This window comes from Rattus norvegicus, chromosome 16 (genome assembly GCF_036323735.1).
Source record: "Rattus norvegicus strain BN/NHsdMcwi chromosome 16, GRCr8, whole genome shotgun sequence".
In the NCBI taxonomy this organism is placed as follows: Eukaryota; Metazoa; Chordata; class Mammalia; order Rodentia; family Muridae; genus Rattus; species Rattus norvegicus.
This window is the reverse complement of record NC_086034.1, coordinates 85,806,170-85,822,438: the sequence shown is the minus strand read 5'-3', so window position 1 is coordinate 85,822,438 and position 16,269 is coordinate 85,806,170. Positions and strand designations below refer to the sequence as shown.

Here is a 16,269-nt window from a genome sequence, read left to right as displayed (position 1 = left end):
AGAGTCGACAGAAATCCATCATACATCATAATCCATCATTAGTTGGAGCTAATCAAGCCATGTTGCACAAAAGAAGCAAAGGATATTGCAAGTGTTGCCACAGATAGCGTAGTGCAGCTTCAAGACTGATGGCTGCTATTTCTCCAGGTGGAAAAGCCAAGTTCCCAGGAACCAGGTTCCTTCAGGGCCCCAACCCTAGCCCCACACCAGACCTTGCCAGTTCTGCTTCTGGCCAGGGTACAGAACTAGGTTCCTTTTGTCCTTTTATCAGGGCCTCTGGGAAAGCCTTAGGTTGGCCTGACTCTCAACAGAATGTCATTGACAAAAGACCACTGGAAATACTATGAGAAGAGACACCCATATCCCAGGAAACAAAGAGACCTCCTCTCAAACAGAAACACGTCGGCACAGGGACAAGTTCCTTCAGAACAGTGACTTCCCATGAAACTCACTAGTGAAGGGTAATGGATGTCAAGAATCTGTAAGGTTACGGTCGACAACATCCTGTGTGGCTACAGAACAAATTCAGACAACACTAGCCAGGTCAGATGCCAATGTGTACACAATCCCCAGGTCTGAGCTCCCTGGAATTGGCTAGGAGCCAGGTCGATAGACCTACCAGAGCCTGGCACCGACCCTGTTCTCCTTTCCACCTCTTCAGCTGCAGACCAGTCATCTGAACTTCTTGGCACCATTTTCCTCATCCGTCCTTCTGTCCTGTGGTACTGAGGATCATCACTGCTAAGTCTTAGAGTCGCCAGGAGCAGAGAGCTGTCAGTCAGCGCAGCTCTTTCTCACTTTTACGTCAGTGGGAGGATGACCCCTTTCCCAGTTGTAGGTGCCAAAGGACATAGACCCAGAGTCCCAGCGTGAAATGGGGAAGCACTAGGCTCTTGGCTTTTTTTGTGCACTGAAAAACCCCAGATCAAATTCAGTTAAAACCACAGTCCACTCTGGTGGGAAATGCCTCCAGTGCACCATGGCTGTGCGACCTATGTGGGTAAGGTAAAAATTAGAGTTGTCGTTGTTGTTTAAAATGAGAGTGGGAAGGGCCGTTCCTGGCACTCTCATGTCCAGTGCTGATTTCTAAACAAACGCGATCTGATCAGAGACGAGGCCTCACCTGCATCACGTCATCGGCTTTCTTGGCATCCCACGTCTCCTTGGACATGCTTTCAGTGTGGTGCTTCCATTGATCCCACCCCAGTCTAGGCTTTGGAGATAAGGAAATAAATTTAAAGTACTGGGAAGACACCATGTCTGAGATGCCATGGATGTATTTAGTGTCACCCTCTGGGACGCCCGAGGGATCCTGAGATGTGTTCTCTTCCTCCCAATTAAAGATGGGCAAAGTGGCATTGAAGGTGCACACAGTGGCTGCGCCAGGTTCAGCCGCACGGTGCCTGGGATTGCTTCCTGGAAGAGCTCCTCCCCTCACATCACTGTCCGGGATGGCTCATGGGTAGACGACTGCTCACCCCAGTGTGAGCGAGCTCAGGCTGTGAAGTAAGAAGACAGGCATGGGCTAAAGGCTGTCTCCTCTGGTGCCCACAGTCTGCTTGGAGGAGCTGCTCACGGTGGGAGGTGATGAGACTACAGAGGAGGTCCTAACTTGCAGCCTGAAGGAGAGAACTCGTGTCTCCTGCTTCCTTTAATAATGAACAAAATTGACCTGTCTCTGTGAAATGCTGCACTTGCTGATAGTACTGGGTACTGTGGTGGATGGGGTATGCTTGCCCACGGGAAGAAGCACCATGAGGAAGTGTGGCCTCATTTGAGGAGGTGTAGCTTTGTGTAACTGTGGAGTCAGGGCTTTGAGGTCTCATATATATGCTCAGATCTGGCCAGTGTGAGAAAGTCTGTCCTGACAGCCTTTGGATCAAGAGGCAGAACTCTTGCTCCTTCTCCAGCACCAGGTCTGACTGGATACTGTCACATTTCCCACCACAGTGATAATGGACTGAACCTCAGAGCCTGCAAGCCAGCCCCAGTTACATGCTGTCCTTGGTCATGGTGTCTGCTCACAGCAGTGAAACCCTTACAAAGACAGGTACAAACAAGCAGCTGTATTCATGGAGAATTAGGTCCGTGTGTACATGTCTGGAGACAGCTGTGAAGGGTGACACCTGCATTTATGGCCGAGACCATCTCCGACATAAAAACTGTTTCAAAACGCACGTGATGAGGTCGGGCTGGCAGTTGAGGGGAGCTCTTTCAGGCAGGCCTGGCTGCCGTACGTGCTGGAACCTCTCAGACCCGGAGCTGCATGGCCTCCCTGACCTTGTGCCTGCACTTTAGACACTGCACCGTCTTCTCTGCTCCAGCTCTGCTCCGCCTGTGTTTGAATTCGCCCGTAGATGCTCTTTCAAAATGCTATTTTCTTTCAATCTTGCTCATCAGAACCCGTTAATCCCAAGCAATTTAATTCACTGCTGGAGATGTGCTAACTAGCATGATTAATAATTACCCTGCTTAGGAATCTAGATGAGGGCTTTCCAGTCACTCGTGACTTGGCGTCTGATCAGTGCTTCAGCTGAAGCTGGAGTGTTTGCTGGGAGAAGAGTGTGTGCATCAGCCTGGGTCTAAGGCCAGAGGCTCCAGGACCTCTCAGCCTCTACTTCTTACCCGGTACTTCCTACCTGACAGAGGAAATCACAGACAGGGCCAGTGTGGTGACCTGCGTCATACCTGTGCAGAGTCAAGTGCACACTCTCCTGACCGGTAATTTGTTTCACTCTTTTTTTTTTCTTTTCTTTTTTTTTTCGGAGCTGGGGACCGAACCCAGGGCCTTGCGCTTCCTAGGCAAGCGCTCTACCACTGAGCTAAATCCCCAACCCCCCAATTTGTTTCACTCTTAAGACCTAGCAGAAAAATCACCAAACTTTTTCCTTTAAAAATAAAAGTGAATGAAACCTATAAGACTTCAACTTCAGATTTCTCCCTGGTCTGAGCGCCATGAAGATATGTGCCCGACACACACACACACACACACACACACACACACACACACATGCACCTACAAACGTGACATGCATGCACATATGTGCACATACATCCTCATGCACACACAAACATGTGATATACATGTACACTTGACATATGTGCATACATGTGCATGCATGTGTACACATACATGCACTTGACACACACATGCACACACACTTGACCCACATACACACTTGACACACACATACACACATGTCCACACATGTGCACACACTGCAGACTAAGGATGTGAGGGCTATTCTTGACTGTCTACTATTCTATAGTTAATCTGGAACTAATTAAAACACAAGTGGCTGGAAACAGCTGTGAAGGTTTTTTTTCTTTTTTTTCTTTTTTCTTTTTTCTTTTAGTTAAATCCTTTGAAGTGAGAAAACCCACTTGTAATCTGGATCTTCTGAGGTGGAAATTTCCACCTTTAATCTGGGCCACACTTCTTTGGGCCTGTATGTAGAACACAGAAGAAGGAATCTTATGCTCTGCCCCTTTGCTCTCGCTAGCAAATCCGTTTCCTTTGCTGGTGTTAGAACCTACTTCTTTGGGATTGTGGTGTACCAGGAAGACCAGAACTTGTGCATTGAACAGCTACTGTACTCTTGCTTGGACTCTGTATTGGTAGACATTTTTGGACCAGCTGGTCCACAGCCTATAAGCCATCCTAATAAATATATGCGTGTGTGTGTGTGTGTGTGTGTGTGTGTGTGTGTGTGTGTGTGTTCATAATTTCAGTTCTGTTTCCCTAGAAAACTCTGACTAACACAGAGGGAATCCAGTGTGATAGAATAAGGGTGGATCTTCCACACAGTGACAAGTTTCTCTAAAGGGAAAGGAATGCTGGAAAAAGAATGAGCTCCTATATAAAGCATGAACTCCGATGATGAGCACGGACCAGCACTAGCCCCTCAGACTTAATCAAGTATCACACAAGCTGTTGACAGGTACCGCACAGGCTATGGCAGCAGGGTCCAGGGCTCGGAACTCCTGAGGCCTTGGGCTGAGCATCTCTGAAGGGTCTAAGCTAATGTAGACAATAAAGTCTTTCTATTTTTTTTGAATGTCATTTCTGGAAAAGGAGCTTTGTTGCCATGGTTTATAATTAACTAACATGTGAATTTATGGAAATCGAACTAACAACGTCATTTACCAGAATCCCGTCTCTTTTCCTAACCAGCCAGAATTTCCACTTACATGCTGGAGAAGCCCAGGCTTGTGGCTCAGCCTCCTGGCCAGGGCAGCTTCCTGATTTTCTCCTGGTTGATGGACGGCTTATCCGCAGAAGAAAAATGTGGACTTCACCTTAGTAACTTCTGTGCACACCGGTGAGTGATCGAAGAATTCCTAACGGCTTCCTGAATATTGTGAGCACATTCTCAGCCTCAAACCATATTTTTTCATATTTTTTCAGAGGTGGAATGGTGGCCAAAGGAAGAGTGCTGGCTACCATCAGGTTCGAGCTACCTGGGGAGAAATGTCCTAATGATGTGCGATTAAAATGTGAACTATTTTACGGTGTCTCAGACAGGAATACAACACCCTAGCACTCTGTAAACATGCCAACGCCTGTGGCTGTTTGGGGCACACTGTGTGATCTGCTGTCGTCTTCTAACGTGTTGGCCATGGTGTGGGTAGTCAGCGTTCACTAGTAGTCACTGTGATTACACAAGGAAGCAAGGAATCCCACCTCTAAATCAAGGGCGGTTGTCCTTCATGAAAGGTCAAAGCTTTGGGAAGATGCAGCCATGGGTGAGCTGTGAGGCCACAAAGACGGTCACTGAATGAACACTAGTTCCTTATACTCTCTCCTACCAGAAGCCAGCCAGAAGCCCACAGAGCACTGGGCCAGATTCGTGTTTAGATGAGAGTTAGAAGTTACAAGGAGCAAATGCTGCCCAGAGCAGAGGCTGCTGGGACACGGAATCTCCATCCCATCTCTACTTGGATATGTTGAACTATCTGGGCTTAGTCCGTTGTATTCCTGTGTGATAAATAAGTGTGCAGTCATCAGAGTGATTCCGTGATATAAATCAGGTCAGGGAGCCAGACCGTGGCTGGTGACTACTTTAGGCAAGAGGGGATACCTCAGATGGCTCCTGATGTACAGAGACCTATCGAGTTCATGCTGGCACTTAGGGACAGTATGCTGGACAACTGAGAGATGTCCCGGGGCTCGGATGGGAGGTGTGGTGTTTAACTACAGCATGCGGGCCAAGAGTGTGATCAGAGTGTGAGGTAGGAAGTGTAGCAGTGACTTCATGGACAGGATACAGCAGATGCTCCTCTCTCTTGGAAGAGAGGCTGCAGTGCCCTAAGCTGCTACAAAGCCATGCAACCTGGGTTGTCTCTGAGGAGCCCCAGCAGGATGCTCAGAAGCCACCAAGAGTTTGGTGCCCTGGAACAATGCAAGTGTCCTATCAACGTGCATTGAGAATAGCGAGTGGGTGTTATGCACACGAGGACAGGGGCGCCTGTGTGCTGCAGGATGTATCTGCTTGCCCCTTGTTCTGCACAAACTCCCCGACCTCTGTCTTAAACAGACATCTGGATCAAATGTCATCTGAATTAACATAATCCCCTTCTCCCTCCCCCACCCCCTCTCTCTCTCTCTCTCTCTCTCTCACACACACACACACACACACACACACACACACAGACACACACACACACACACACACACACACACACACACACACACGCTCTAGCCAAGTAAGATGTTGATGAAGTACGCTGTATCTTACTGGTACTCAGCCCACCACAGCCTGCAGCCTGCAATGCTCTCTGACTGTCCTGTTCTCGCACACAGCAGCTCGGGATCTACATAAAGCTATAAGATACGGGTGCAGCAGTCCAGGGTCTGCAGGGCCCTTGCACTTAGCCTGCCCTCTGTGGCGGTCACTCTAAAGGACGAACAGCGTCTCTGCCTGTGGTCTTAGAATCTGCACAGCAGATGCGTCTTTAACTTCAGCTATGCATGTGTTGTGAAGTATCCTAAGCCTCCCACAAATACTTGTAGACCCTGGGTCGGTACTAAAGACCACGTACACGCGCATCTCTGCTTACAGTTCTAGAGAGCACGGGAAGACCTCTGCCTGACCACAGAGCTTGGCTCGGGCAGGGGTAAGCACCCTTCCCTCCAGTTCCTCATTTGGCCCAAGCACCTCTACCTAGCCTGTGTCAAGCTGTGACTAGGCAGAATGCATGCACTGCAAATCCCACAAGAGGGCGCTCTCCCCACACCTCAGAAGACACAAACCAGCAAGCCAACCAATTCTGAACCAAACTTTCTCCTTGTTTATGCTTTCTTCTGCGTTTTCTTTTCCCTGCCCCATATTTCTTATGTAGGCAATATTTCGCTTTCCTTTTTGTGCATACTGTGTTACATATTATATAATTTATATTCCTGCAAATGGAGATTTAAAGAAAGCAGTGTAGGCAGTCACTACTGATCTTCAACTCACTTTAAATGATCTCTGTGGGTTTAGCCTCAGGAAGCTTAGGCTTTTAAATCTGAAGAAGAGACTCTTCATCCCCCTCCTGGGCTGGCTGCTGACAGAGAGGATTGTGGGCATGCATTCCACCGTTCTTCAGCAAAAGTCAGGCTTTGAGCTGTGCTGGAAAACAGTCATTTGACTGAGAGCAGGTGACCTGCCCCTCACCTGCTCTCAGAGAAAGGGAGCTGAGTCACCGTGGTTTGAACTTGCAATGGCTGCAAACACCTGTCACAGGCGAGCTGAGCAATTAACCCCCAGGAAAGTGCATTCTCTGCTGAGTGGTTATCAGCCGGGCTGAGGTGAATCTGAAGACACTTCACAAAGAAAAACTTCAGTGTCACTTAAAGGTGACTCTCCATGACTCCGTGACAAAGGAGCATTCGTTCAGGCACACATTTCTGAGGCAAGGGAAAACCTGACGGTTTATAAGACCTGTGTGTGCGAAAACTACGACTTAACGAGGCGGCGAAAACGCAGGCCTGGCCCACACTTGCTCTTCCGCAGGTTCTAAGCCGAGACCCTGGCAGTTTGAACGGCTGGCCATCTGTCCAGGAAGACTAATGCAACTTTATTCAAGGCTAAGTTTCCAGACGAGTTGTACTGCGTAGCTTTTTTGCTTAAATATTATTTTTGAGGCCGTATCACGAGGCTTTGGGAGTTGCTCCACATGCAGCGTCAATGAGTAGCAATACACGGGAGTTTCAAATGAGTGTCTTTGCATGTATCGTGTGACTGTGCCTTAAAAGGTGAGGTTTCTGCACAGAACATTAAATGGATGGACTCGTTATGCAGGAGGCATCTCTTGCTGTTGGCTTCGTTGTTGACACTGGGTGCTTTTGAGATGGCTTCGTTCACTCTCAGTAACTGTAGAGGGTCACCTTTGATGTCACCATGGTGAGGGTGAGCTGAAAGGGAGGGAGCTTCAGCGGCTGAATCAGCCAGGCAGCCCATGGTGCAAAGCTCATATGGGCATACCTGGCTGCCCCATCCTCAGGGGTTTGAATTTGCTTCAGTATTCAAGTTGGTAATGACCCCACCTCATCTCCGAGGGAAGAGAATCAACTTAACTCCTCTCCCCCGCTCCATGTTTTGGACAGCAGTCAACACTGTTCAGATTCGAGGATGAATTCACAGAATAGAGTAGGGGTCTCGAAAGATAGGTCTTCTAGCATAAATGGGATTTCTGGTGAGATTTCTAGGGGGGAAAAGAAATCACATTTGGTTGGGAAAGGTCAAAGGTCACATGATCCAAAGTGGGAGCACGCTTCCTTGTAATTTTATCACTGCTACCTGAAGCACCCTCTATATAAAAATAGAGTGAACCTAGTAAGTTTAACTAAGACAGAGCATGTGGATAGGAGAGAGCTGTTGGGGGGTAGGGGAGAAACTGTATGGTTTGATTGGCTAAACAACATTATATGCATGGCCACAAAGACCAAGCCCCGAGTCTCTGAGGGAGAAGATTGCTGACCTCCCTTCACTGACTGACTCTGGAGGCTTCAGTCTCAGGGAATTTTACGGAAGTTCACACTTTACTAAGTGAGAAGGATCGGCCTGCCGAATCCTAGCGGTCTTGTGCCTCTCAGTCAAGGAAAAAGAAAGTCATTCTTGGGTCAGAACAGGGCTCAACACTAATCCTGGGTTTGGTGTGCATTAGCCGTGCGTTCGGAGTACATGTGGATCTGTTGTTAATGACTTACTCATTATTCCCAAATCCAAAACGTTCTGAGGACCAGACATTTACTTAGGACTTATGTGGTCGTTAAAACCCCAGACCTGGCCCTAGCTTACTCATCAACGCTCTAAGCGGAGACGAGACCCAGGCGGTTTGAACCTTTGGGCATGAGTCTAGGAAGACTCATGCAATTTTACTCAGGACTCAGTTGTTTTTGCTTAGAAGATGCTGCCCCAGGTCTACCAGGGATGAAAACACTACTTTAACCTTTCAAAATGTGGGTTTCAGAATGAGCTTTGCGTTAACAGAAAAGCAGGGGCTGCTGTAGTACAGCATGCAAGTCTGAACTGGGTAGGGAAGCCTGCAGCCTACAGGAAGGACCCCAGGACAGCACTGGCCAGTGGAGCTTGCAGAACCACTCTACCTCTGAACAGGAGGCTCCTGCTTCCCTCTGTCCCCATTTCTCAATCTCTGTCATCTCCCCGCAATCCTACTTGCTACTTAGAAGTAAAGATCTATTTCGTTGTCTGTAAATTATGGGATGTGAGATGGGCATAGATAGAGACCATAGAATGGACTTTCAGTTTGCTTTGCTGGTCACTGTGACTGGATAGGTAGATCGAGTTTTAGCTTTGGGCAATGGAGAAGGGCAAGGTCATGGCTACTGGGTGGTCCCCCTGAGATTTCACAGGATCATGTTCATATCGTGTGTGTGTGTGTGTGTGTGTGTGTGTGTGTGTATGCTTTTAATGTGTGAATGTATTGTGTGAGAGTATATATATATATGTTATGCATGATTACGTGTGTTTGTGTGTTTGTGTGTTTATGTGTAAGTACATGTGTGTGCAGATGTTTCCATGTGTGTATGTGCATACGTGTATATGTGTATATGTATATATGTGTGCTTCTGTGTTTCTGTGGTGTGTGTATATGTGTGTACATGTGCATGTGTGCTTGTGTGTGTAGTGTGTATATATGTGTTGTACATGTATACATGTGTGCTTGAGTTTCTGTGGTATGTGTGTATGTGCATATGTGTGTGTATGTATACATGTATGTATGTGTACTTCTGTGTTTCTGTGGAGTGTGTGTGCATAAGTGTGTATATGTGCATGTATGCTTGTGTGTGTAGTGTGTAGTGTGTGTGTGTGTGTGTGTGTGTGTGTGTGTGATTGAAAATGTTGGGAGGGGAAGGTGTGGTTGGGTGCAAAGTAAATAAATAAGTCAATAGAAGAAATGGATATTGGACTTCAGTCACTCAGATGATGTCATTCATCAACTTGACTAGGTCATTCAAAGTCCTGACACTTGATTCAATCCAATAAGAATCTGGGCCTGACCCAGAATATCAGGTCCTCTCCCTCCTCTCCTGCCAGTCTCTCGATCTTACTATACCCTCTCGTCCACCCTTCTCCTTCTCCTTCTCCTTCTACTCTGCCCCTTCTCCTCAATAAAAGGGAGGCTTCCCATGAATATCAACCAGCCTTGGCAAATCAAGTTGCAGTAAGATTAGGTGCATTATCTTCCATTGGGGCTACACAAGGCAGCCCAGTTAGGGGAGAGGGGTTCAGAGGTAGATGTAGCCCCTGCTCCCACTATCTTTTGATGGTGGATCAACCTGGATGTGGAAAGGCACTGGAGCCTCTGGGCCGAGCCCAGCTGGGTGGGAACTCTCAGCAGGTCCCCCCAGGCTGCTGCTGGTCCTTCTTCATTCTCAGGGGCCATGTGAGTAATTGACAACACCAAGAGTAAAACAGAAATTGAAATTCCTGTGAGAATAACTGCTTGCATACCCTAGGACAGAACATCATCTGAGGGGTGTAAAATGCACTGATTCTCTGCCAGCCAGAAGATAAAGAAAACATTTTCCTTAAGTCGGACTCATTTAGTTACAGTGTAGAAGAGTTTGCCATCAGGACCTGAAAGGGGGGGGGGCTGAGCTTGCTGTACTCATTCTGTGTGCTTTAGAGGCCTCCCTCAGACTCACAGCTAACTTTTGTGGGTCATGGGCTTGGTTTCTACAGAGTCCTGGGATCAGGTTGTGTGTCTACAGATGTGTACATAAAGCCGAAGTTACATACTTAAAAATAAGAACGAGGAAGTTACTATGGGACTGAAATTAAAAAAAAAAACAGACAAACAAACAAACAACAACAACAAAACCAACAGAACCTTCATGTTCAGCAAGACTTAAGGCTCAACACACCTCTGTCCCAGCTGCATTCATTCAGGTCTGTCCCGCCTGTATCCCAGGTCAGGGCCTCAATGACATAGGACCACAAGTAGCTATGACAGCGTGCACTGGACCTGAAAAGAATCAGGCCAGACAAAATCCCAGCGAAGAGAAGTGGGTGAGCCATGAAGCCCCACCCCTTGCTGAGGAACTCTTGGCAACTGATGGCTGTTAGGGGAGGGAGGATCACGCTTGTTCAGGGGTGCAAGAGGCTCCAGTGGAAGGTCCTACACCTGTGCACACGCAAACACCACTCTTAGATTGCTGGGATAGAGCACCACCACTCACGAGTCTTATAGGACGGTTTATTTGGGCTTATGATTCCAGAGGGATAGGAGTTCAGCACCACCTGGCTTGCTAGCACAGAAGCATGGTGGAAGGCAGGCATAGCATCTGGAACAGGCGCCTGAGGGCTCATATCTTAAACTGCAAGCATGAGAAAAGGAGAGGGGGGAAGGAGGGAGAGGAAGGGAGAGCAGGAGAAGGGGAGAGGAAGAAGGAGGAGGAGAGGGAGAGAGACAGACAAACAGACAGACCTACCCACCACACACCACTGGGGACCAAGTATTCACATTTCCATGACTATGGGGTCGTCTCATTTAACCCATCACAGTAAGCACAGTGGGCTTTAAATAAACAGAGCCCATGAAATTAGAAGGAAAAATGGCGGGGGGAATAGGGGAGAAATTGTTGGGAAAGGAATGGAGGATGGTTTTCAGGAACATGTGAAGATGGCCAGGACTGTCACCCTGAGAGTTTCCCCTCCCCCCTGCTGCTGGCTCATGGCAGCCTCAGTGAGTGTGGGTTTTATTCATATCAACACTTTGCTAGGTTAAGAAGGTACAGCCACTCTACCCTAGACGTGTGTGCACCGCCCAGTACAGCTGCCACAGTAGGAGTCAGCATGTGTCAGGGAGACCACTCACACAGACGGTGATGAGGGTTAGGGGCACTGTGTCTGTCAACCTTAGTGCTCTGCTGGGAGTGCCCCCAGAATCTGGGTGGCCAGGACACAGTGGGGACATTAAACGTGTGAAATGCAGACCCCTGGGAGCAGTAGAGCCTACAAAGAGACTGCAGTGGCTGACAGTGCAGCTGCTACAAAAAGGAACTCTGGGGAGGTGTCTGCGGTAGGCAGATAGTCCAAGACCCTGAGGTCTCTGTGGATGTGTAGCACTAGCCCTCAGTGAGGCTAGCAGGTGAGAAGATCCTAAACACACACTCCCTACAGGCTTGCCTCCCCTTTCTGCAAGCCTTCGTTCTCTTCTCCCCAGATATGCCAGGTTTCTCGGCCAAGGTACCAAGCCCACAGCCTGTTCTATATGCTTTCCCTCCCAGCAAACAACTGCAGAAACCTTCAGATCCAGGTGGAGCATTCTGCCTTCTCTACTTCCCCTCTCTCCAGCGGGATTGCACCTCACTGCGGCTTCTGTTACCTTCATCAGCGAGCGTGTGTGTGTGTGTGTGTGTGTGTGTGTGTGTGTGTGTGTGTGTGCACGTGTGAGTGTGTGTGTGCATGCATGTAATTGTAGTGTATATATATATATATATATATATATATATATATATATGTATATATATATAACTCTCTGCAAGGTCTTCTGCATGCAGCCAGGTTGCTCTGGGCTTTGGAGACATAAGCACACACATTGCTACCCAGGTGTCACATCTCATTTGTCCAATGTTTACGTGGTTGTGACAGTGGTTGTTGTTGTGGTGGTGGTGGTGTCGTTGTTGTAGAGCTTTCTCACAGACTCTCACAGGCTGTAACAGACCTCTGCATCCCCTGCCACCAGTTTGGGATACATTTTAATGCAACCGGTAATCTCTGTGTTGTTATAAACAAGGAACTCACTTGGATACGAGAAGGCGTTTGTTTCAGCCTGACGAGAGGGATACCACACCTTGTGCAGAGGGGCCAAGGGAACCGTGGTGGGTTTTGTGCAAAAATAGTGACCTGTCTCCTTACAATGCGTGTTTCCTTTCCGTTTTAATAAACGACAAAATGAGACGCATGCCAGGGAGACATTTGGCGATGATTCTCTTTATGATTTATTGCATAATGCTTGGTTTATACACTTGGTTTTCTATACCTATGTAGATACCAAGGGTAGCATCGAAAGTTCCCAGCTGAGGCGGGGTTATGGAAAAAGGATTAAGAAGCCTTGTTCTGAGGCCCGCAGGGCCACCATGATGAGTAGCAGGCATGGCCATCTAGAGCTGTTTGTGGGAAAGATAGGGTGGTGCCTTGAGGACTAACGTGCCCTCTTCCTGGGAGGCTTCTTTCCATACTGGAGGATAAAGCCCTCGATATGACAGTTCTTCTGGGCTTCCTCCTCATCTCTCCATGCTGAGTGGGCTGGCATCACTCTCTCTCTCTCTTGTAAACTGTGCAACCTTGGGATTCAGTTTTGAAGTTGCCAGAATAGGAAAACACTAAAACACACTGCCTCAGGCATTTTTATCTCTAAGTACCTCATCAACATCTCCTCCTGTCTCTCTTCAAGGCTGCCCCTGGCCAGCCAGCCACAGTAGCTCCCCTACAGCTGCCTCTCACATTGTGTATGATTCTCCCGCTCCTCTCTCTCTCTCTCTCTCTCTCTCTCTCTCTCTCTCTCTCTCTCTCTCTCTCTCTCTCTCTCCCTGAGTAGAGCTGTGGGCCTACTCCTCTTTGTGGCCATCCCTGACCTGTCACAAGCTGTCTCTCCACCTTCTGAACACACAGGTTCGATGTGCATTCACTGTTTGTGGCTGTGGCCATATGTGGTTCTGCCTGTCTCCTCCCAGCATCCCTCATTGTAAGAGTCAGAGCCCGGACCCAGCTCTGTGTGCTGAAACTCATCTGTCACTGAGAAGGACAGAACAAACACCATTCCATGCATGCGTTGTGCCTAACAGGGTCGTGACGCTTTAAAAGCTGAAGCTGTTTGAGGCAGCTGGTCAGCATCTCCTCAAGTGAAATCCATTGAACCAGATCTGAAAGATAAGGGGTCTTTCCTTGGACTTCCCTCTGCCTCTTTTCTCCTTCTCCCTCATCACCAGCATCTTCAAGACAACGCCACATTTCTTATTCTCTGCTTTGTTCCTCAAATCATCTTTGATGGTTTTCACCCCTATCTCGCCTGCACTCCCCTCTGGGTAATTTCTGTGGTACCAGTGTCTCATCCCTTCCCATGTACTTGCTCAATTCATGTTCTTAACATTCATTTCCGTGACTTATTTTTTACTTCTGAGAGTTTTGTTTTGCTCTCTTTAAAATCTGTTCTTTTCCCCTCAAATATTGTTTCTTGTTCCTGTTCTCCTATTCCCAATCCATTATTTCTACTGGAGTCTTAAACATGCTTCTTGTATGATCTGTGGCCTGTCATCTTACGTGAAGACCTGAGTGCTTCTTGTGGTTGCTTGATACCTCTCCTGCTAGTTGTCCAAAGAGGTTGTTCTGCAACCTGTAATGTAGGGTGTGGCATGGTGTGGTGTTTGGTCTTCTTTATTAACTTGTCACAATTTAGAATCATCCGGAAAGAAAGTCTCCAGGGGAAATTAGATTAGGTTGCCCTGCAGGCATATCTGGGAGGCATTATCATGATTATGTTAATTGATGTTGGAAGACCCAGATCACTCTGGGCAGCACCATTCCCTAGGCAGGGGATCATGGACTGTATAAGCATAGAGTGTGAGCTGTGCACTAACACACATGTGTGCTTTCATTTCTCTCTGCTCAAGACAGTGTGTGTGTGTGTGTGTGTGTGTGTGTGTGTGTGTGTGTGTGTGTGTGTGTGTGAAGAAACTGTTTCAAGTTCCTGCCTGTGTTTCCCCTCAGTGATGGATGGCCACGTGGAATTGGGAACTGATACCTTCTCCCCTAAGTTGCTCTGGGTGGAGACATTTTTAGTATAGCAACAGAGAGGAAGCCAGGACACACGGTGTTTCTACGTTTTTGGCTGGGGACCTGCATGGCTTCTGTCAAGAGTGATCTGTCCAGAGACATTCCCCATTCGTTGGTCAGTCCTTCAGATGAAGTTTTGCATCAACCCTCATCATCTTAGAATACCTAGCACGCCACTTAGGTTTTGAGTACCTAGAGACAGGAGAGGGCAGTTGTCATCTTGACTCCTCTGGGGCAGATGTTGACCTAGCCATCAGTATCTACCTCAGAGGAGTATCTCTGCTGTCTGCCTGGGTACCACAGGCCGATGGTTTACATATCACTGAAGTCCAGCACCTTGGTTGGTAATAAGACAAGTGATAGCTCTTTCCCAACATGGCCCTTTGAAACAGAACCTCTGGATAAAAGAAGTCAAATAAGAATGCAGTCCCTCACACTGAGAAACCAGGGCAGTCTCCTTGGTCAGCTAAGTGGTCCCCTCCCTCCACAGATGTCTTTCCAAAGGCTGTGGTTTCAGATGAGCTTGGTCCCCAGTGTCTCAGGGTTAGACTAACAAGGCATTCTGGGGTAACGCTCTTCCTAGTACAAGAAGTGAAGGTACTATTTTCTTAGTTATACATTCTAAGTGGGTAATGCTCTTGGATTATTTTAACTGGTCTGGGCTGCCTATTAATTCTGAGGGGATGTTTGTGAGTCTCTGGTTGTGCTTGATTATTACTGACTAACAAGAAGGCATGCCTCAAGTAAGTGTCCTATACGAGCCCATGACATAGACCTCATTAAACTTCACCCCCAGCAGCATATCTGCCAACTTCGAACATATCTTTATGCACTTATGAGACATCACGAGAAATGGCAATGGCTTATAAATAGGTCAACCTGGCATGTTCGTGAGAAATAATAACATGCTTACAGTGTCTACAGAAGGCCCTGGGCGGCACCATTCACGCTCCCATCACCTGCCCTAGGCGACCCATCCCATGTATGATTTGTATAACATCTGTGTGTCACACCCAGGACAGATTGCTTTGTCCTAAGCACGCCGTGACGACTCACCTGTTCAAACACTCTCTGGTAAACAGAGCAGCATGCCCCCATGCCTATTTCTCTCAATCCTTGAGGTGCTGTCCTGACTGTCAGCCCAGTAAAGGAATGTTTTCACTGTACACTCTAGCTGTGAAACCCCTGCCTGCCTGTGAGCTTTGAACTCGGTCAGTTAACAATAGAGAGAGACCACTGCAAACAGCAGAGAAAGCATTGGTGACTGAGATGTGAGAGTGCCACTGAAGGAGAAAGGTAACCGGGAAGCCTCGGTGCTCATTAAATACAAATGATTACACAGGAATAGGAAACAGAATAAGGAACTCAGCCTCTGAGCTGGGAGAGGCAGCGTAGCTACAGTGAGCTTCTGACTTCTGCTTCCATAACCCCTGGATATCTCCCTCTTTTCTGAAATAAGGGATCTGTCTGCTTCTCTCCCTTGCGATGAATGCTACGAACAGCATTCCAGGTGCTGGGTGACTGAGGAACAGACTGACAGGACTCCAGTCTCGCAGAGAAGTCTCCAGCTGAGCCCCATTTTTTCAGGGTGTGGTCAGGAATCTTAACCCATGTTCCAGAGAATACTGTTTCTAATTATTCTTCCCAAGAGGGCCCATCTGCAGGATATTCTACTCGACTTGAGCTCCCCCACATCAAGTTCTGTTATTTAACTGCACAAGGCTTGGTGTGTGAGCCCCCTAGGGAGAAGGGATCTGACAAGGCCTGCCCTGGGTGAAGGATGGGGTGGAGTCTACACAATCGGATTCTTTCAGGTAAAAGGGAGTTGGATAGCAGAGGCTGTGCTCAGTGGTGGGAGATGAAGCCTGGGATGGACTCCCAGTGACAGTCATCCCTCTCTGATCCTGTCCCTGCCCCTTTGAGGAACATGTCCTCTTGATGAGGCCAAACACCATGAAAAGACACAGCCAGAACCTAGAAATAG

At 47.9% G+C, this 16,269-nt stretch overlaps 1 protein-coding gene across 4 annotated transcripts in view; it reads left to right on the top strand.

Moving 5' to 3' along the window:
* Myo16 (myosin XVI) overlaps nucleotides 1-16,269 on the top strand; it is a 480,110-nt gene that overhangs the window by 244,099 nt on the left and 219,742 nt on the right. For all 4 annotated transcript variants that reach the window (XM_017599990.3, XM_039094188.2, XM_008771384.4 and 1 more), the window contains one exon: nucleotides 4,175-4,322. In XM_017599990.3, the coding sequence (XP_017455479.1) occupies nucleotides 4,175-4,322 (148 nt within the window). The remainder of the gene's footprint in view (nucleotides 1-4,174; nucleotides 4,323-16,269) is intronic.